The sequence below is a fragment of the Eumetopias jubatus genome, unplaced genomic scaffold, assembly GCF_037043125.1.
Source record: "Eumetopias jubatus isolate StellerSeaLion01/CBP00866 unplaced genomic scaffold, mEumJub1_p1.0 scaffold_14, whole genome shotgun sequence".
Classification (NCBI taxonomy): Eukaryota; Metazoa; Chordata; class Mammalia; order Carnivora; family Otariidae; genus Eumetopias; species Eumetopias jubatus.
In genome coordinates this window covers 94,865,585-94,886,676 of record NW_028274820.1, presented here as the reverse complement: position 1 = coordinate 94,886,676, position 21,092 = coordinate 94,865,585, and the positions used below count along the sequence as shown (strand labels likewise).

At 53.3% G+C, this 21,092-nt stretch overlaps 1 protein-coding gene across 2 annotated transcripts; it reads right to left on the bottom strand.

Annotated features, from left to right (window-relative positions):
- Nucleotides 1-4,106: 4,106 nt before the first annotated feature.
- On the bottom strand, nucleotides 4,107-20,713 carry ADCK2 (aarF domain containing kinase 2). 2 transcript variants are annotated; one of them, XM_028106173.2, is made up of 9 exons: nucleotides 18,905-20,713; nucleotides 16,760-16,906; nucleotides 14,237-14,365; nucleotides 13,176-13,271; nucleotides 10,877-11,128; nucleotides 9,331-9,459; nucleotides 8,452-8,505; nucleotides 7,698-7,799; nucleotides 4,455-4,541 (listed from the first exon to the last, which is right to left on the bottom strand). In XM_028106173.2, the coding sequence occupies exons 1-8, from the start codon at nucleotides 19,835-19,837 to the stop codon at nucleotides 7,737-7,739; spliced, it is 1,803 nt and encodes a 600-aa protein (XP_027961974.1). In that variant the 5' UTR covers nucleotides 19,838-20,713; the 3' UTR covers nucleotides 4,455-4,541; nucleotides 7,698-7,736. The 2 variants fall into 2 exon arrangements, with proteins under 2 accessions (XP_027961973.1, XP_027961974.1); XM_028106172.2 differs by lacking the exon at nucleotides 7,698-7,799 and having other exon boundaries at nucleotides 4,107-4,541.
- Between the last annotated feature and the right edge of the window lie 379 nt (nucleotides 20,714-21,092).

The following is a 21,092-nucleotide window of genomic DNA, read 5'->3' as shown; positions in this document are numbered from 1 at the left end:
GCTCGATCCCAGAATCCTGGGATCATGACCTGAGCCCAAGGCAGACGCTTAACGACTGAGCCACCTAGGCGCCCCCCAAAGCTAGTCCTTTGTACTCTCCTCTCCTGCAAGAGGCTCGCAACGATTTCTTTAAGGTCTTCATTGTTTTACTGTTGTTCTGCAAACTTGATTACCGACCGGCAGCCAATGGTTCCCAAATATCAGTACGTGGGCTCGTGGCGTCACATTCATCTGAGGAGCCTGACCTCAGATACTCTTCAGTCTGAAGTGGGGCCAAGGAATCTGCATTTTAGCGTGGCCTCCAGTTTCCGCAGTGCTCTAATTCCCTGATCCAGGGCCAAGCCCTGGATTCTTGGCTTTTATCTGTTAATATTGCCTTCTATTAAATCCTGGATGGACTCTAAGCTTTTCTGGACACCCACCCCACATCAGTCCCGCAAATTCTTAGGGTCTTATATATGGGTTATAGCTTTCCTAAAAAGTTGACAGGTTTGATTAAATTATATAAAGTTAGCCTGCCAGCCTTACACCTTGGAAATTTCAATTTGAAATGGATCAAATGATCCTTCAGCTAAACACTCAAGACTTCATACTCATGCATGAAAAATAGGATACTTATGGACAGAAATGCAGACTTAAATGTAGGGATTTGAATGCCTTAACTATAACTGACACCTGTCCTTCTGTGCCAAGATGTGGGTGTCCATGTGCCCTGTAACGGGAAACCTCTCTCCCTAGAGTTACGCTCAGGTAAAGCTTATGATTACTGAGCTGCCCTGTGGCATTCTGAACAGACTATTAATTAACCCTCTGGCCTGTAGAACTCTCCCCTGTTGTCCTGCCCTCCTAACTTCTAAGATGGTATATAAATTAGAGGAGAGAATCCACTATCTTCTGGATGAAAGCTGACTGTCTAGTTGATACGCTAGTGTGGCTTTCTCTGAGCTACCATATTCACCACTTACCCTTTCTAGTTACATGTACAAGCCACTAAGATATGAAGTTCATGATTTGGGAAGACAGGGCTTTCCATCCTTCCTTGGGAGCTCACTGCCCAAGCTACACAACTTCCCTGATCCCAGCAAAGAATGAATTTATGATGTCAAGGCCAAGGGAAAAAAAAAAAAAAAGCACAGCTTAAACCAAAAAAGGGCCAAAATATCTAGAGTTCAAACCTCAGCACTGCCAGTTAATAGTTCTATGAATTTGGACAAGTCACTCTACTTCTCTGAGTATCAGTGGCCCCATCTGAGTGGGAGTCATTTAAGAAAGTACCTGGCCCGCAGCACACACTCAGGAAATGTTTATGCTTTGTTATTCCTTCCCTTCCTAGTAGCAAAACCTATTCAAGTGTATTAAAATCCGTCCACCTTCCACATCTTTCTTGCTGCATTACAAAAGAAAAGTTTTAACTTCGGTGCTTGCTCATATTTAAAGCAATATTGTTTTATAGACCACTTGTGGGGTCTTTAGATTTAATGTCTTGCATTACAAATTCTGATTTTTTTACTGTAGAAAGTATAGGGTCTCAATCAGTAAACTATTTTGACTATGTAGCAGTGATGCATGTTTGTTCTGCAGACATGCTTTAAGAACTCCCAGAGCAAATATCCCTTACTACTTTTTGTAGGTTGCATGATGGCAGTGAGGGGTTGGGGTGGCTTCTTTTAGGTTCTCAGATCAGTGCCCCATTTGAGAGGATGCATTTTAGAATGTGAGAGGAAGGATGCCAAGCCCTGACACTGAGCTCTCAGCTGCTACATGATGAATCAAATTCCCAGTCAAGTGTTAACAAACTGACAACTGCTAACAAAAGACAGACTTTAAATAACCTAACATAGAGCATCTAACCCCAAATCAAGAACCTATTCCACAGGGGCGCCTGGGTAGCTCAGTCGGTTAAGCATTCTGCCTTCAGCTCAGGTCATGATCCCAGGGTCCTGGGATCAAGCCCTGCATCAAGCCCCACATCAACCCTGCATCGGGCTCCCTGCTCAGCCAAGGAAGGAGCCATAGCCTTCTCTCCTTAAGAAGACTTTATAGATCAAGTTTTGCCTTTTTAAGATGCGTAATTTAAAAATCAGCAAATTACCCATATTAAAGCGTATCTGTTGCCCATTTCTCTCCTCTTCAATACAGCCTGTGTTCATTTTCTGTTGCTACTGTAAAATTTCCTGAGGAACTGAGGCCCTTGGTCCAACAGTCCATGAGGAACTGAATCGTGCCAACCACCATGTGAATGAACTTGGCATCAGACCCACGCCTGCGGAGGCTCAAGATGCCCACAGCCCGTGCGAAACGCTGAGCAGGGGACCTGGGAAGTGGCACCCAGATTTCTGACTTGCAGACACTGTGAGGTACTAAGTTTTATTGTTTTCAAGCCACTGAGTTTTGGGTAGTTTGTATGCACTGATAGGTAACTACCTAGTACGTGCCACTATGGTGTGATTAAACCAACTGGCTTTTAGTTAAAGCTCAGTAGTGCTGGTGTGGGCTCAGGATGGCACCTGCTCTGTGCTTGTACCCCCGTCACCTCAGTGTGTGTGCACTTGACACATCCGCGCTGTGTCTGGCCAGGGTGTCCATGAGCGAGATAACCAGTGCCACTGCCCTCTCCCAGCTACCTTGAGCCACCCCAGCCCCTCACTGCCTGACTAGACTGCCCTCCCCTCACAACTTGGTAAGTAAAAATAACATCTCCAGCTCTCTGAGAAAAACTGCCCCAAATGAACCTCTCTGTCTGACTAAACCTTAGTTGCTTCCCAAAAGACAGAAAGGAGGAACTTGATTCTTGAGAAGGAAAGAATGAAAGAATTGAGTGCTGTGGTCAGAGCAGAACTTCCAGAGAGCAGGAGAGCTTGACTTTCTACTCACTGTCTAAAGCAGTCGTCTCCAAAGCAAACAAGAGAACCCACTGGGATGTGGGAGAAAATGCTATTTTTTATTTAAAAAAAAAAAAAAAAAGGAAAGAAAGAAACTAGGGGTGCCTGGGTGGTTCAGTTGGTGAAGCGTCTGCCTTCGGCTCAGGTCATGGTCCCAGGGTCCTGGGCTGGAGCCCCGCATCGGGCTCCCCGCTGAGCAGGGCGCCTGCTCCTCCCTCTGCCTCGGCCCCCTCCCCCTGCTTGTGCTTCCTCTCTCTCAGCCTCTCTCAAAGTAAATAAATACAATCTTAAAAAAAGAAAGAAAGAAAGAAACTAAGCTTTACTAATATCTACTCTACCGGCTGACCCTGGGAGCCCCTTAGTCTGTGTGGACCAGCCACAGCTTTGAGAGAACTGACCGGGAGTGGACCCAGGGCAGAGAGGGAGGCAGCGGCCGCCTTAATCCCTTGCTGGGGTGCCGCTGGGGTGCTACTGCAGATTTCAAGCCCTGGTTAAGAGGATGTACTGATTATTTTATCTCTATGTTAATATTAGCCAAAATTGACTCCGGACAAATGGAAAAGGGGCTGAACATTACCCAGAAAAACTGCAGTCTGAACGCTAACGTGAACATGGGGGAACTTGAAGAAAATGGCAGAGCCGATTCTGCTCCTGTCCCTAGTATGTCAGCCACATTGTAATAAAATTGAGCAGGAGATCACCAAAAAATATTAAAAATTATCAAGATCATTCGGAGGAGCGCCTGGGTGGCTCAGTCGTTAAGCGTCTGCCTTTGGCTCAGGTCATGATCCCCGGGTCCTGGGATCGAGCCCCGCATCGGGCTCCCTGCTCTGCGGGGAGCCTGCTTCTCCCTCTCCCGCTCCCCCTGCTGGTGTTCCCTCTCTCGCTGTGTCTCTCTGTCAAATGAATAAAATCTTTAAAAAAAAAAAAAAGATCATTTGGAGTACAGCCAAATTTGCCCCACGTATATATACTGTGGCTCTCAGAGATTTGCTAGTGGTGGTGGCACCCGTATAAAACCTATGAATAAGTGATACATGCGCACATATATATGTAAATATATATATTTCACCAAAAGGATGCATAATCAGAAACACTTGGAAGCCATGGGTCTACAGGATTCTGTGACCTTTTCCAACCTAAATCTGAGAGTCATGGAATACCCAGCAGGACCCACGTGATCAGGAAGGAGAGAGGGTTAAAAAAAGAGGAGACAAAAACGAGAAAACAAAATAACTGAGTTTATTTGTCCTTCTCCACAGAACATTTTCCCTGAAATAGTCTTCCCCGACACCAGGCCCAGCTTCCACGACTGAATGGCTAGGGCTCTTCCCTCCCTTCACTTCCCCAAATAACCCAAAGCTTTTAAAACAGACCCCTGAAACCAAGTCAGAATGAAAAATACTGGTATGCCTTCCATGCATCCCAATTTTAAAATGTTCAAGCTGCCACAGGAGAGGCGGTTGGGAGTGGCCTTCAGGTCTCAGATGAAGGCCCACTGCATGCCCACTGCTGTGGTCAGCAGGAGGACGCTGGTCCTTTCAGCAGGAAGGGCTTTGCTGCCTCCAGGATGTCCAGTTTGGGGTCCAGTGAGCGGCCAAGCCCCTCTAACACCATGATGGCGAACACGATGGAGGCAAAGTTGCTCTCTAGTTTTACCTGAAACAGAAAAACATGGGTTCTTTCCAAAGCCCATGGATCTAGGGACAGTATCCTGGGTAACCATGTGACTGTCCACTCCAGGCCTGCTGGGATTTCTACCGTCTACCTAACACTCTTTCCCCTACCCATCATTCTCCCCACCATCTCATCTACTCACCCAACCTCCCATCTACTCACCCAACCTCCCATCTACTAGAAATATTAAGGGGAAGTCTGGGGGATGCAGCATGTACTTCTCTAGGGGTGTGTGTGTGTGTGTGTGTGTGTGTGTGTTTGAGTGACTTAAAAATAATACAATGAATATTTCATAGCTATACCAGAAACGATAAATCTACATGAGGGTCATTCTTCAAGATCTGCCATAGCCTTTTTGAGACCATGCACAAGCGGCTTTGCTCAAACACCGAAGAGCTTCTCCCCGACCCTTTTAAGATTTTATTTATTTATTTATTTGAGAGAGAGAGCATGAGCAGTGGGGAGAGAGAGAAGCAGGCTCCCCACTGAGCAGGGAGCCCAATGTGGGGCTCAATCCCAGGACCACAGGATCATGACCTGAGCTGAAGGCAGACACTTTATCAACTGAGCCACCCAGGCGCCCCAACTTCTTCCCCTTTGGAGCCAGGTTAATAGTAATAGCAATTTAAGTGAATCACTCAAGTAATTCTCAAAACTATCATTATCCCCGTTCTATAGAAAGAAAGCTCAAGCACAGGCTGGTTAAGTGACTTGCTCAAGGTCACTGCGTGAGGGAGAGGAGAGCCAAGATTTAAACCTAGAAGAATAAGAATCTGTTTCTCAAATGGACTGAAGGTCGGAAAACTGCAGGTGGACACAGGGGGAAATAATCTCTGTTGAAAGGAAAGGATATCTGTCTCCGTTCAGGCCTGAAAAGTTGTCTGGGGAGTCAGATGGTGCTTCAACACCATGGGCAAGGCTTTCATTCTTAAGCTGCGTGGTGAGTTCCTCAGTGTTTGCTGTATTCTTTCTATCTCTGTGTTTCTGGCCAATATCTTATTAAAAAATTAAGTGCCACATGGGGGCGCCTGAGTGGCTCAGTCGTTGGGTATCTGCCTTCAGCTCAGGTCATGGTCCCGGGGTGCTGGGATTGAGCCCCGCATTGGGCTCCCTGCTTGGCGGGAAGCCTGCTTCTCCCTCTCCCTCTACCCCTCCCCCCTGCTTGTGTTCCCTCTCTCAGTGTCTCTGTCAAATAAATAAATAAAATCTTTAAAAAAAAATTAAGTGCCGCATGAATAGACATTTCTCCAAAGAAGACATTCAAATGGCCAAAAAGCATATGAATAGATGCTGAACATCACTAATCATTCGAGAAATGCTATCAAAATCACAATGAGATACCACCTCCCACCTGTTAGGATGACCATTATCAAAAAAACAGAATAACAAGTGTTGGTGAGGATGTGGAAAACCGGATCCTTTGTATACTGATGGCGGGAATGTAAAATCATGTGTGGAAAAGCAGTACAGAGCTTCCTCAAAAACTACAAAAATACCTTATGATCTTGCAGTCCCACTTCTGGGTAAATATACAAAAGAACTGAAAGCACGACCTCAAAGAAATATTTGCACATCCATGTTCACTGCAGCATTATTCATAATAGCCAAGAGGTGGAACTAGCCCAAATGTCCACGGATGGATGAACGAATACAGAAAATATGGTATATATATATATATATAATGGAATATTCTTTAGTCTTGAAAAAGAAATTCTGTGACATGCTACAATATGGATGAGCCTCGAGAGCATTATGGTGAGTGAAATAAGCCAGTCACAAAAGGCCAAATACTGCACAACTCCATTTATACGAGGTAAATAAAGTCACCCAAATCATGGAAGCAAAGTGGACCGGTGGTTGCCACCAGGAGAAATTAATCGGGAGCTGTTCAATGGATATAGTTTCCATTTTGCAAGTTGAGAAACTTCTAGAGATTTGCCACACAACAATGTAAATATGGTTGACGCTGCTGAACTATGCACTGGAAATGGTTAGGGTAAATTTTATATATGTATTTTTAAGTATAAGTAAACATTTTTAAGTTTTCTAAAAAAACAAAATGCCTAGGGAAGTACCTAGAATGCAGTACTTGTACTAGACATTCTCTGCTCTTCCATCCTGGGAAGAGCAATGTCAACAGCAAACCTTTAGGGAGCTTCTGCCTACGGTGTCCCCCACTGTGTATCAGGAAGGCCGTGTCCGGACTTAGAGCACAGGAGGCAGGAGGACAAAGCAGTAAGAGTCGGGGCTCTGTGGTCAGACTGCCAGCACCCGGGTCCTGAACCTGCCACAGGGGCCATGTGGCCGTGGGTTTGTTTCCAGGCCTCTTGGCATAGGTGCCTGCCTTGATGAATGTGGAGGGGTTTAAGTGGGCTACTGACAAATATGACACAGCTAAATCAGTCACTACAGGGTGCTGAGAAGGAGCTCGGCACACAGCGCCATGACTCGGCCAGTCCTCCCGGCGGCCCTGCGGGCTCGGAGAGGCTCGTGCAGGTCAGAGCTGGGGAGTGTGAGCCGAGGCTACCGGCTCCACACGGGGTGCAACTGGACTCCCAGGAGTGTGTGTTCATTCCTGTTTCTCTCCAGCCCCACTCCCTAGCAATGATTAAAGCTTTTCCCAATCCCACGGTGATAGTTAAGTCGTTTTTAAAACAGAGCTTGTCAACCGTTTTGGAGAGCATAAAGCTTTTCACCAGAACCCCACCAACAAAGCCAACTCTAGAGCCGGAGACGGGTGCAGACCGTGGCTCTGGCATGCATAGTCGGTGGGACATGGGGAGTCACCTGACCTTTCAGTGCCTGTCTCTTCGTGCGGATAATATGGCAGAGATCATACCTGCCAGTGGGGATTGTCCTGAGATTCGAATGAGAGACTGGACGAAAAGCACCCGGCACGACCGAGTCCAGGTGGCAGGCATCCCACATGTGCTCGCTGCACCTGTTACCCCATGAGTCCATGGCATACTTGGGGGACCCTCAGTCTGCGTGTCGGTTTTGTTCTGAGCACCCAGCCGCTCCAGAGCAATTGTGGAGCCGCAGAGAGAGCGCGGGACTGAGAGACCTGGTTGTGGGTCAAGTCTTGGCTCCGCCCGCGAGGCCCAGAGAGGCGAGCGGACCACCCTGCCTCCCCCGTGCCTTCTGTAAAGTGAAGGTGCTCGGCCAGACAACCTTCTCTCAGTTGTGTGTTACGATCCTTGTCAAGTAGCTGCCTTTCCCATGCAGTGTTTCATTATCAGACTGCAGAACCTCAAGAGAAACAATGGGCAAGGCCGTCTTCGGAGGAGAACCTGCCCTGCCCTCGATGCCTTACACCCTTGGCTGGTGGCTTGGCTCTGAAGAGTGGCCCAAGACCACCCTCCATCACACAGAGACAGAGCCCGAGGCAAAGGCCAAGGTGAAGAACCGTGAGGCCGCCACCCTCCAAGGGGCTGGGGCCAGGACAGCCCCTCTGGGGCCTCCAAACGCACCAGGGCAAGAGGCACCTCCTCTTGGGCCGCCCCGACCCCAGGAAAGAACTAAGTATGACTTACATTAAGACTAAGCATCAGTAACATGAACTGAGGAGGGAAAAGGTATGAAGAGCCTGAGTTAGACAGTTTTTGCATTGGATAGACAAATTCCTCCGGCTAGGGGCCACGAGTACTTAGACTGCTAGACTGACAGTACCCAGACTGACCGTGGCGAGGCAAAGACCCCGGCACGACCGTGTCAGGAAACAGAGACGGCGCACTTCACACAAACGGACTGGTACGGAAAATGTTTGCACAACTGAGATGTCCTGTAGGAGAAGGCCCTCTCAGCGCCCTGCAGCCACCCGCCCGCTTCCCCAGACCCCTCCCCGCCAGCCTGACCAGAGCGCGGGGGGCTCAGCTCCGCCGGGGGGCCTCACCTTGTGCGTCATCAGTAACTTAAAGACATTCGACAAGAGGCTGGAAACTTGAAGCTGGAAAACAGGATAAAACTGACTGCAGAGTCCCCTCCACCGCTCCTCTCCCTTGCAGGCCCCGTCCCTCCCCATCCCTCCCCACCCTCCCACCCACACCCGCTCACACCCACACTAGCAACCACCGCCCTCCGCCCACACACACACCAGCTGTCGGACAAATTCCAGAAAGGACCACGCGCACACCAGCACAGCCCCCATCGCACTGGCGAGTTCAAAGACCCCTGCCGGAGTCGAGCCTCGAGGCCCGTCCGCCCTGTCACTCCCACCACCCCCAGCACGCACACAATCACATCCGAATCCATGAGATCCGCAGGGCCGGCCTGCCAGCCACCCATCCTCACGACCAGGGGGCCACTCCTTGCTCTGACTCACTCCTGCTAGTGTAGACCATGCACTCGGTGAGAAAACAGTCGAGTTTGCTAGAACTGTGTCTAAAACACAGAGTGGGCTTTGGTTCAGGTGTAAATAAAGGACATGAACGTTAGGTATGTCCTTTGGCTGCTCAAGGGCCTTAGTCCTCCCTCCCTCCCTGCTCAGCCGAGCTCCTGATCCCGGCGAAGCAGCAGAATAGCTGCACCCGCGACAGGAAGGGGTTACGGCACTATAAATGCCACCAGGTCACCGAGCCACTCCTGAGAGCCAGGGACTCCAGGGACCCGGAAGATGCGGGCAGAGGACAGGTTTGCTCTTTATCTGCCTTAAAACTCAACCCCACTCAACCCCCAACTCCCCATAAAGAGGGTCTCCCTTCGACCTTTGCTCCATCTAAGGGCCAGGGCGGTAAACGCCCCACGGCCTCCACCCCCCAAGTGGCCTGCTCACCTTTTCCAGGGTGATGGTGTTCTTCCTGGCCTGGGTCACCAGTGTGGCCATCTCAGCCTTGAACCCCTCCACGTCCCTGCACTCACTGGCCCGGGCATGATGCAGGATGAGCTCGGCCACTCTCTGGCCCTACAAGACGTGAAAGAAAGGAACTTGGTAGAGTCAAGAGACCATAAAACTAGACGCTCTGCCTCATATCCTAGTTGCTTCTACCCAAGGTTTCAACCATCCTGCCTTTGACCACCCATCCTTTTTTAATCTCGCCCCTCTCCAGAATAGCTGGTAACCGACAGAGACTTTGAAAGTGGTGGCACCCCCACTGGCCTAGCGCAGCCAGGGCCAGGAGCTGTGTTCATCTCCTTCACCTTCAACAGACACGCAGGGCACAGCAGCAAAGCCAGTGTCCTGGTGCTCACGCTCCACGAGGCCCTGCTGACCAACCAGCCCGTCCCCAGAGTCACCAAGACCTGCCTCTGGACTTGATCGGCCACACTCGCCTTGTGGGCTCTCTTCCTGGCCGAGGAGCATTCCCTCCTCACACCTGGCCCAGCCTCTGTGCTCCAGCCTCCCACCTCCTCCTCTGCCCCGGGCGCCCTCAGACCAGAACCTCCCGGGCCCCCTAAACACCCTAGTGGTCACTCCCAGAGCCTTTCGCCTCCCCCAGCGCCGCCCTGGGAACCGAGCTCTTCCTCTCTGGCTGTGACCTTCCTTCACCCCAACCTGTGCAGGGGAACGTCCCCCCACCCTCCGCCTGCCACTGCACCTGTGTTTAACCTTGACTCAGGGGACACTTTCAACTGTCTCAGGCTGCTCAAGCCTTTGGTTTGTCCCCTCAGAAGGCTCCCAAAGGAGCAGGGGCTCCCCTGAATTTTGCCTTTATTAAAAACAACAACAACAACAACAACAACAAAAACAAAACAGTTCTCTCTTTGCCAGGGTCTTTCTTGCTGGAAAATTCCACACCAGTTGGTCGGAGGGTTTCTTCATTGTCACTCTTGACTCAGTAGAGGTTGTGCTGAATCCCTTTCTGTAAATAATAATTCTCAACCACCGGAGCCCCTCACAGCCAAAGGGTCAGGAGTCAAAAACCACTCCAGATCCCAAGGGATCGTCCCAGCCTTGGAGGCTAAGTCTGTGTTGGGGCTTCTCACCGGCCTGCCGTCTTGTAGCAAGTGGCACAGGCCAGGCCGGCTGTGACTCGGACCAGAAGCCAGTGTTCCCAGCGCCCACCCTCAGGCCTGCCGCGGGAGGGGAGAGAAACTCCCTGCAGGAGGCAGCATTCAGGGTGGAGCCATTTCCTCCCCTGGTCCCAAACCATGAGCTACTCAGAACAGGTGACACACGTGGGCCTCAGCACATTCTGACTAAAGACCCCTCGGCTGGCTTCATTTTCTCTCCCCCTCTCCCTCCCAATCCCTCCCCCCTCACTCCACTCCGTCCGTCGGGAGCACCAGAGGCAAACGGACACATTTACAAGACTGACGAGGGCCGAGGGGCCCCGCAGTTCAAGATTGTCCCCAGCTCCCGCGGGCCCAGTGGGTCTCACCTGCCCCATCGCCACAGCCATGAAAACGGCGCGGAAGTTGCTCAGGTCAGCAGCCTGCAGCTCTGCCACAATGCCGGCATCCAGCAGCACCAGGCGCAGCGGGCGGCAGGCGGGCGGCGTGGCCCCCACCAGCGCGTCACAGACCCCCACCTGCTGCAGCTGTGCCTCTGGACTCCCGGAAAGACCGTCGGCACCCTGGACCAGGATGTTCCCAGGGTGGAGGTCCGCATGGACGAAGTTGTCCACAAATATCTGAAAGGAGATCAGCGCTATTCAAGGCAGAGTCACCCCTTGCCACCCCATCACCACCAGGCCGTGTGCAAAAAAGCTTCCAAGGTGACGTGAGTGCCCAGGGATTGAGTACACCATTTCATAAAGGCTCACTGCTTATGTCATGCATTCAGAATCTGTACTGGCATAGGCCAGGTTGACATTTTTAAGAGAAAAATTATTTCTGGTTAAGCGTCTGCCTTCGGCTCAGGTCATGATCCCAGGGTCCTGGGATCGAGCCCTGCATCGGGCTCCCCCTGCTCGGCAGGGAGCCTCCTTCTCCCTCTCCATCTGCCTGCCACCCTCCCTTCTTGTGCTCTCTCTCTCTCTCTGTGTGTCAAATAAATAAAAATAAATAAATATCTTTTAACAGACTTCCCCTCCATTACCTCCATCTGCCCATCCCAGTGACGTCTGACCGTGATACCGACAACCATCCCGGCACACAGAATCGGGGGGGCCGGGGAAGTGGCTTTGAACCTACTAAGCAGGAAAGAAAGCCCCAGGGACTACGATGGACTACGCAAGTCAGGTGTGATTCGTGGGGCAGGAATAAGGTCGTCTCTGTCGGCAGAAACCACCCGCAGTGCTTCTAAAGGGGAAGGAGAGCCCAGAGGACGGCGCCGAGAACTGCCGCTGCAGAGGCTCTCCGGGACTCCTCCTGCTGCAGCCCCAGGCCACACAGAGACCCCCCCCTGGTCCCGGTTCTGGCTCTGAAGGCAGCAAGAGGCTGCTTCCCTGGTGAAAATCCTGAGAACTAGAGAAGCCGGGGCTGGCACACCTGCCGGGTGTGGGTTCGAAGGGCTGGCTGACCCCTGACACCAGGGCTGAACCTCTTGGCGCATGGCTGTCAGCTTAGCCCCCCAGCTTTCGCCTCCGTCCTCCATCCTACAAGCTGGAGCCCGTCATGATCTCCTGTCTCCTGGGTCCGCTTGGTGCTGTTTCTCCCCTAGCTACTCCCACTGCAGCTTCCCCTCCGGCCCAGCGTGGCCTGGTTCCCCACTGAACTCCCACGGCACCGACTGAGTGGACACCCAGCTCTCCCCCCACAATCCCGCCGCTCCAGGAGCCCCTCGGGTGGGGGCTGCTGACTTTCCCCTAGAGGCTAGAGGTGGAGGCAGGGCCTGCTCCGAGCTCCTGTTCCCACCCCTGCCCCACTTTGGCCACCGGCCTCGTTCCCCACGGCTCACGTCAGTCACGTGGGTTCTGTCCTCCCGCCTGGTTCCTTCTCACCCAGACCCTGCACCCTCCAGGCCTGGACGCTCATCCTCTTTCCTGCCAACCACGGGCCATCCATCCCCCGGCCACGGTCTCCCGTGCCGGCCACCAGGAAGAGCTCAGGCCCTACACTTCCGTACCTTCTTCCTTCACTCCTCCCGGTGAGCTGCTATGAATGCCTGGAAGCTGACACGGCTGAGGGCTCACTATGTCCCTCTATGAGTGTCCTTTTCATCGTCAGGCTGTCCCCTCGTAGGTGACACCTAGACTTTACCTCTCAGCTCAGATGGTGCCACTTCCTGAATAAATCCCGAGGCCAGGACAGGCCCCTCCTAAATGACCCTGTGGTACCTGTGTCCTTTATTTGTGGCCTGTCTTCCCAGAGAACGGTAGTTCCATGAACATTGTAATCATGTCTGTTTCGCTCACTACTATAAATCTAGCACTTAATTCAGTGCCTGGCACAGAATACGTGCTCGATAAACACTGCCGGATGAATGAATGAAGTGCCACTGAACATACGATATCTTCGGCTGTCTAAACTATAGGCAACGTGGGCAGGGCCTGGGTCTGTCTCCCCGCTCTTCCCACAGCACCCGGCACGGTGACAGAATGCATGCCCCCAAGACTGTGCTTAACAGAAAGGCACAGAATGAAGGGGCTACTTCCGGAGCAGACTCTCACCATGGTGGCTTGCTGCTTTGCTCACCCCCCACCGCCCATGGCAGCCGACCGGTGTCTCCGCCACCTCCCCACACGCAACTCGACCACCTGCGGGGCCAGAGCACCCTCTCCAAGCCCACGAGCTCACCATCTTCAGGAGCATGTTGATCCCCAGCCGTGCAATCTTCTTCTTCAAGTCAGTGGGAATCCCCGCCTGCTGGTAGCTGGACACAGGCACGCTCTCCTTTAAGGAAGGTCAGGAAAGAGAGAGCTTTACCCTGGACAGCCCGCCCAGTGCCCCGCTCTTCATCCCCACAGGACACATCGGCGCCACCTTCCCATCCCGACTCTTCCCAAAGAGTTTTCCCTTCCTTACAATCCCTCTGAATCTGTCACCCACAAGTTAATTTTAACCTGTTTGCTCTTCCCTTCTGTAACACTTCTCAAAAGAAAACAAGTCCCATAGGCTTATTATGGAGGAAACCCATGACTCCACCACCCACAGATAAGAGATGTTGTAATGTCATGAGAGAAGACAGGAGCAGGCCTCAGGAGAGCCAACAGGGACATGAGTGAGCCCTGTGACCTCGAGCAGGAAAGAAAGGGGAGAAAGAGAAGAAAGGGGAAAGTAAACATTTCATATAGGTTAGCTATTTGTCCATGGAGACAAGCGCCCATTGAGGTCGATCTTGTTATTCCTCAGTAGCAAAGAGAAGAACTAAAGCCCAGAGAGTTTAAGTAACTTGCTCAAGGTCACACAGCCAGTAACAGTGGGTCTTTCATGTCACTTCCCTGGGTCTCACGTTACCATTTTTACAAAGGAGGCCGGACCAGGCAACAGCTAAGGCCAACGATGTGACACCAACACCTTCCTGAGCACTTTTTCTTTGCAAACTCTGTGCTGAAGGCATTTTGCATTCAACGTGTCACTGACTCCTGGGACAAGCCTACAAGGCAGGGACAGGCACCCACTGTTACACAGGAGGAAAATGAAGTCACCAGCAAATAAAATGGAAAGATTTTCAAGCCCAGAAAAGTCTGGGGCCACGTCCAGGCTCCCAGCCATCTCCCTCTGCTGCCTCCCCACCCCGTATCTGAACTCCCCTCAGCTTTACGGACAGTAATCACATGCTCTCTTGGCTTTTGTCTTTTCAGCGGAGATGGCCCAGCCGTGAGCAAAAGGCACAGCCCCAGGAAGCTCTCACTTACTTCGTACGTCTCCACCAAGACATCCCTGGTGACAAAGGGACGCAGAGGGGTGGGGAATTTGACAGAATTCACATTCAGGAAGTTGCACTGGAAGTGTTCTAGATTCTGAGCTTCGTAACGCAGGTCGATCTAGAGGGGTATGGAGAGAAGGGTTGAGGGGTGACCTGGGCACCAGGATGGCAGCATCTGCAGCACCATAGGGCTAGCCAGTCCCCACATCCACGGGCCTTCCCCTCCTGCCTTCCTGCAGAACGCCCCAGGAGACTCGAGAGGGGTGGTTTTGCCTCCATGAACCTCTGGAAGCTACAGCTGCAGACACCCCTGCAGAACCTGGGCCTGGCTGCCTCCCCGCCATTCCCTCTCCGCTCACCCCCCTTCACTCCAGCCCATGCAGCCCTTCCCCATGTCCCAGGGGTTTGTCTCCACTGGTCTCCAGCAGCCCGCTCCCCTCCGCCCACTGCACTGACCCTGCTCCCTACACTCACCAAGCCTTTCGCGTGCCTGACTCAAGGGACCGCTCCCACCTTTATCCTAACGAGCTCTGGGGGCGCCCGGTACTGGTGCCATTGAGGACCCCCTTCTTCCTGAACAACTCATCTCCTGGCACCTGCTGTTTACTTACCCCCCGTGACCCTCCCCCAGCCTCCAACCGCTCCGCCTGGGTCTGGTCTCCTGGCCGTTCTTCCTCTGGATGCCCCACACGTGCTGATGCTCTCTCAGCTGCTGCCCTTCACCAGCCTGTGCCCCCCCCTCTCCACCGCCTCCATCCTCAGCTGGCACCTCCTCGTGACAAGACCACACAGTCTCCTGGCCAGACCCCGGCCAGACCCTGCTACCAGCTCCACACTTCTCTTCAAGTGGTAGCCCTTAAACTCCGTGTCTAAAGAGAACTTACTGCCCCCACTCCCCTGGCTGCACATTACTTCTTCTCTCTTGGCCTCCACACAGTGGCCTCCACACAGTGGGCTACAGTCTCAGCACGCTCAGCTCCACCCCACCGCCCCGTGGCTCCCGAGCTGACTCGCAGCCAGTCACCGGAGCCCTAACAGAGGCACCTGAGTGGGGCTCTCTGACTTCCGTCGTTCCTCTCTCTAATCCATCTGCTGGTGCCCCCCCCCACTACCCTCAGGATGAAGTCTAAATTCTTGAGGATGACATCCAAGGTGGCTCTCTCTTCAGATCCATCTCTTGTGCCTCCCACTTCCTCTCTGGCCCAGAACTCTAGCTTCCCCCAGTCTGTATGGTGCTGAACATCCCAGCTTACCTGAGCCTCCCCCTCTCTCCTTTGCCTTCCTTATTCCCTCTGACGGGAATGTTCTTCCCCCATTTGGTCTAACTGTAAACACCACTCACCTTCCAAGACTCAGCCTGAGCCTGGGGAGCCTTGACCCTCAGGACAGAATGACCACTTCCTCTCTGGGCCCCAGCTGAACCCAAGTGAACCTGTAGAGACTTCTACAGGAGTCTCTGAGATACTGCTCTATTTGCAAATATTTACAGGTCTGTCCGTAAAATATTTACTCTGCCTACGATACCTTCCTTATGGATGAGAAAATCTCACTCATCACCCCCATGCTGTCTATAAGACTTCTAGAAGGGGAACCAAAGCTCTCATGGGTGGTAGGACTGAGAGTAATGCGAAGATGGCTGTGGGAACAGAAGCTATTTTCTCTCTTTTAATCTTCTTTTATTATCAAAACTACATTACTCCATAGCATACAGCAAAGCTTTCTAAACATTAAAATGCATTCCTGGGACTTAAAACCTTACATCAGAGGACATAAATGAGGACCTAGCACATTGCTCCTGAAAGACTGCCAACTTCTGCACTCTCCAACAGGGAGCCAGGATGGTTGCCCACTTGGAGCCCTGACTGCCCCCAAAGTGTGTTCACTAAGTCTCGCTACTTAAGCAAGGATTCCAAGGGTCCTGGATAGGGAGGAGGGCCTGGAAACAAAGCAAAGGCACGGTGCACGACTTCACTAATTCTTCTCACCCGGGAGTTCAGCGGCTGCCTGTGGTACAGGTAATAATGCTGAAGGCCCCACCATAATCCTGCACTTTCCTGCCAGGCAGTAAGGAAGATAGCTTCCCAAGCACACTCAGTTACACTGGGCTGTGGCATTTCTGCTCTGGCCTGTGGACTAAGAAGGCCCCAGATCTCTTACGGGATCCTCCATGGTCTCCTCCCCATTCCACACTGACCCGAGATGACATAGGTTGAAGATGACCATGCCCAACTCGGGAGGAAACTGGGTCCCTGAGTCACTATGGAGTAGAGCTCCCTCTCCCTCCTTCAGTTCACCGGCATGGAACTTTGACAGAAGCAAGAAATCACCTCGTAGCATTTGGCCTCTGAGATCTGGTCATTCTTTGTTACGTCAGTTAGCATTACCTACCCGACCACCACACCATACTGGCCGTGACACACTGGGAAGTCACGCATCCATTCAGCATTTGCTAAACAGCTGATGGCAAGAACTATGTGAGATGCAATTTGCAACTGAGGGAAGGAGACTTCACCTGATGGACCATGAGCTTCTCAAATTCCTCCACGATCTCAGGCAAACTAAGCCACTTGATTCCCGGCAAAAGCGCAAGGACTCGGCTGCCCATCTTCATCAGGAGCAGGTCCATCTGCACCTGAGATAGCAAGCCAGGGTGCAGCACCTGCCAGGAAGGAGAACAGTGAGGCAGGGAGGGGTCGGGAGGGCACGTTCACCCTGACGGGATGGGGCCCCAGCATCAGAGAGCCAAGCCAGCTTCTCATCAGAGGGGAACGCATGTGGTCCCAACACCCGAGACCCTCCTCTCCCTCACTCCTGCATGCCTTCGCTCAGATACCAGGGCCAACTCCTCTGCGCTGCACTTAGCTTTGCCGGGAAGAACAGGTGGGCTTTTCCTTCCAAATACATTAAGTTTAGGTGTCCCAAACATCAGTGTGCATCGAAGTCACTGTGGAGTACCCGGTGTAGATGGGGACAGCCGGGCCTCCACCAAGACCTACTGCATCACCGACTCTGGGCATGGGGCCAGGAATCTGCATTTTACTGAGCACACCAGGTACTGAGTCCAAAGCCTGAGTCAGAGAAGGGTGTAGAGTCACAGAACCCCAGCAAGGATGCCGAGAGGTGGGATGGAAAGAGTCTGCTTTCAAATGCCTGTTGGTTCTGCAACTCATTCCCAGTCTGAAACTGGCCAAGCTACTCAACCTCTTCAGCCTCCTGTTCCTCTTTTTAATTTTTTTTTTTAAGATTTTATTTATTTATTTGACAGAGACACAGTGAGAGCAGGAACACAAGCAGGGGGAGTGGGAGAGGGAGAAGCAGGCTTCCCGCGGAGCAGAGTCTGATGCGGGGCTCCATTCCAGAACGCTGGGATCATGACCTGAGCTGAAGGCAGACTCTCAACGACTGAGCCACCCAGGCACCCCCTTTTCCTCTTTTTTAAAACATGGAGATAGGGGGCACCTGGGTGGCTCAGTCGATTAAGCATCTGCCTTCAGCTCAGGTCATGATCCCAGGGTCCTGGCATCGAGCCCCACATCGGGCTCCCTGCTCAATGGGGAGTCTCCTTCTCCCTCTGCCTCTGCCCCTCCCCCTGCTCGCGCTCTCTCTTGCTTATTCTCTCTCAAATAAATAAATAAAATCTAAAAACAAAACATGGAGATAACAGTCCTTACCCCCCCCCCCATGAAGTCCTTTCAGGAACAAAGCAGAGATATAAATAGAGATGTAAGTTAAGCAAATGCCTACCTCAAAGGCAGCTGGTACACACTAAATAATGCGTCCAGGGCGCCTGGGTGGCTCAGTCTGTTAAGCGACTGCCTTCGGCTCAGGTCATGATCCCGGAGTCCCAGGATCGAGTCCCGCATCGGGCTCCCTGCCCAGTGGGGAGTCTGCTTCTCCCTCTGACCCTCCCCCCTCTCATGTGCTCTCTCTCTCTCTCTCATTCTCTCTCTTTCAAATAAATAAATAAATCTTAAAAAAAAAAAAACTGTAAATAATGCATCCACCATGACTGGCACCATCCGCTCCTGTGTCTTCCCCAGAGCAAGAGGGTACTTTGGTCCAGTGTTCCCCAAACGTGCCGGCTCACGGGAATCACTGGCAGCATTTATAAAAAGCCAGGCCTCAGGCCTTGGAAAGTATGATTCAGTGGGTGTGAAGAGAGGGTTGTCTCCAAGGAGGTGTAAGAGAGCATCAAGGGTACCTGCTGCTGGGGTCTGCCAGACCCCTGGGATCATGCTGAACGGGGACAGAAAAGTGTGGAGACAAAAATGATGGAGCCCAGGCAGGGGTGACTAAAAAAGGAGAGAAGGAAGCCACTTCTGTAAAAATGAATACCGCCATCTTGGGCTCGCCACAGACTGTCCCTGACTTATCCTGGCCCCAGAGGAGTGGCTCAGCTGGGGGGTGGTTCCTCCACCTATAGAGGCAGCAGACCCCAAACCCTCTTCATTACCTTTATCAGACTCTTCACACAACCACTCCCTCGAACCAAGAAATACAGCGTGCTCAGCACAGGCACACAAAGGTCAAGCTAATCAAAATCAGTAGAAGGCAATGTGGGGTGATTTGCAAATGGGGGTTCCTGACCCGGGACCACTCTGTGGAGTCGGTGAAACTTTAGACAGGAAGGACCAGCCGAAGACATCCGAGCACTTACTTTCACTGCCACGGGGATGAGGTGATCCGGCTCAGGCTGGTGGGCAGGTGCTGAAGACTGAGACACGACTGCATTTGATCCAACCGGGTCAGCTTTAGGGAGAAGCAGCCTTTCTAGAAATGACTGGTCAGCAAGACTTTCTTGAAACCCCCACCCCTTCCCCGGGGGGCCAAAGAGCTCTCCCAGCCTGCCGACTGGCCCCGCTTCTGAAGAAGCCTGCAGGTGGGAGGCCTTAGCAAGTCTCTGGACGCTGTCATGCTCCAGGAAGGTGGGATTGGCACGTGCTTTGTACACTTGGGCCACGCAGCCTGAACCCACAGGTTCCTTCTTCTCAAAGCAGAGGACCCTCCCCCAGTCTTCCCCAAATGCCTGGCGCAGGAAGCGTTCAGTGTGAGTCCAAGGGTGGGGGGTCACCCGGACATGCAGCTTGGAGAACTGGTCGCAGAAAGCCTCTGAGAAGAGATCGCGCCGGGTGCTGGCCCACTGGCCCAGTTTGATGTATGATGGGCCTGAGGTCTCTGTGGCTTTCAGAAGCAGGTAGAGCCACAGGCTGGAGACGCTGGGAGCCAGGTAGGTGAGGGGGTAGAAGAGCAAGAGGGGGAAGAATTTCATCAAGAGAGCCCCAGCCCGGAGCCAGATACGGAGGTGCAGAAAGAGGCATCCTAGCCGCCCCCCTTGGGAGACTCTCTCCAGAGGCCCATTTTCAGCTAGGTCACTCCAGCCGGCTCTTCGCTGGCACACACTCTCAGGAGCCCCCTCACCAGTGTCCCCATAGGCTGAGATAAGTTTGGGTAAAGTACCAAGCAGAAGCCAACAGAGTCTGGCATTACGAGAGCATCCAGATGATCTTAAAAGGCCGAGTTCTTTTCGGAGCTCCAAACCCCTCAGGTGCGACAAGCAGACTCTGACGGAGAAGCGCCAGGGGGTCACCATCCTCTCCCAGAGGTCCCTGGCCTAGGCTGCCTGCCCCCCGCTTAAAGGGCACCCATCTATGTTCACGCTTGAGGCAAGCTGACACGAGTCCAGGGCCACAGCTGAGTATCCCACTTAAGCGTGGGGTGCCAGCGAGATCTTGCGCCGCTCGGACCCCGCGTGCAGGCTAAGCGTGGGCAGGCTCCGCGCAGTCCGGCCCCTCCGTCCCCGCCCCACACCCCTCTCCCTCCCGGTACCTCGCCTAAACCTAAGGCCTGAAGCCGGCTGCGCCTTCGGGGGCTTTCAGAACTGCACCGACTGTGAGGACGGGAGGGGCCAAGCCAGACGCCCGGCCAGGCCCAGAGCGGGGACGCGACCTGCGCGAGGTGGCCGCGCGGGCGGAGCCGGAGCCTGGCGGCCGCAGGACACCCCACACCACCAGCTCGGTGGCCGGGCACCCGCCGAGGGCCACAGCGCGGAGGGGCTAGGCGGGGTTGGGGGTGGAGGTCGGCGCGGAGGGCCCGGGTGCCGAGAGCCGGGGGGTGGCGGAGGCAAGGGTGGTGCGGGGGAAGAAGGAAGGCACACCCGGGACAAAGGGCTGAGAGCCGCGGCGTGGGGGAGGAGCAGTGCGGACCGCCGGAGACCCAGGCACCGGGTGCCCGGGTCGGGAAGAGCCAGGGGCCGGGAGGTGAGGGGCGCAGAGGTTCAAAGATGAGGGCCCGAGGATCCGGACGCCGACAGCGGGAAGGGTGTGCGGAAGGCCGGCGATCGGGATGGAGAGAGTGGGGAGGGGAGGGCTGGGGATCAGGGTGAAGAGGGCGGGGGAGAGGGGTGCGGAGGGCCGGAGTCCGGCCGCGGAGAGCCGTGGAGGGCGCGCGGAGGGCTGGGGATCCGACGTCGAGGACTCGGCGCCCGCGTCTTCCGGGAGCGCCCCGCCCGCCCGCTCGGGCTCCGCCCCTTAAAGCGGAAGCAGTGCGGACACCCTCGGAGGCTAGCCTGGCCCTTGGGTCCTGGATTCCATAGATAGATTTAATGCAAAATGCAAAGGCACCCTCTGTGCCCTCCCCTTCCTCCGTGCCTCTCAGTCTCCACGGACATCTTTGTAACTTTTCTTACAAAGGGCATGGAAACGCTGAGACGCGCAGTGAATTGAAAGCCCGTTCTGCACACAGGTAGGGTTTTCAGCTAAGCAGAATGTGAGGAGAGGCGGGGAGAGGTTATCCTTGGACGGAGAGTTCCAGGCAGCATTGATTTGGGGAATGTGTTTGGACCTTGA

Bases quoted from the DNA above. Each gene is read 5' to 3' on its own strand.
- ADCK2 (XM_028106172.2), bottom strand. From the start codon at position 19,837: ATGGTGACCCCCTGGCGCTTCTCCGTCAGAGTCTGCTTGTCGCACCTG. The intron at 9,460-10,876 runs GTGAGACCCACT...CACGTCTTGTAG, and splicing joins TGGCTGTGGCGATGGGGCAG to GGCCAGAGAGTGGCCGAGCT. The intron at 4,542-8,451 runs GTGAGGCCCCCC...TTTCTGTTTCAG, and splicing joins AGTTACTGATGACGCACAAG to GTAAAACTAGAGAGCAACTT.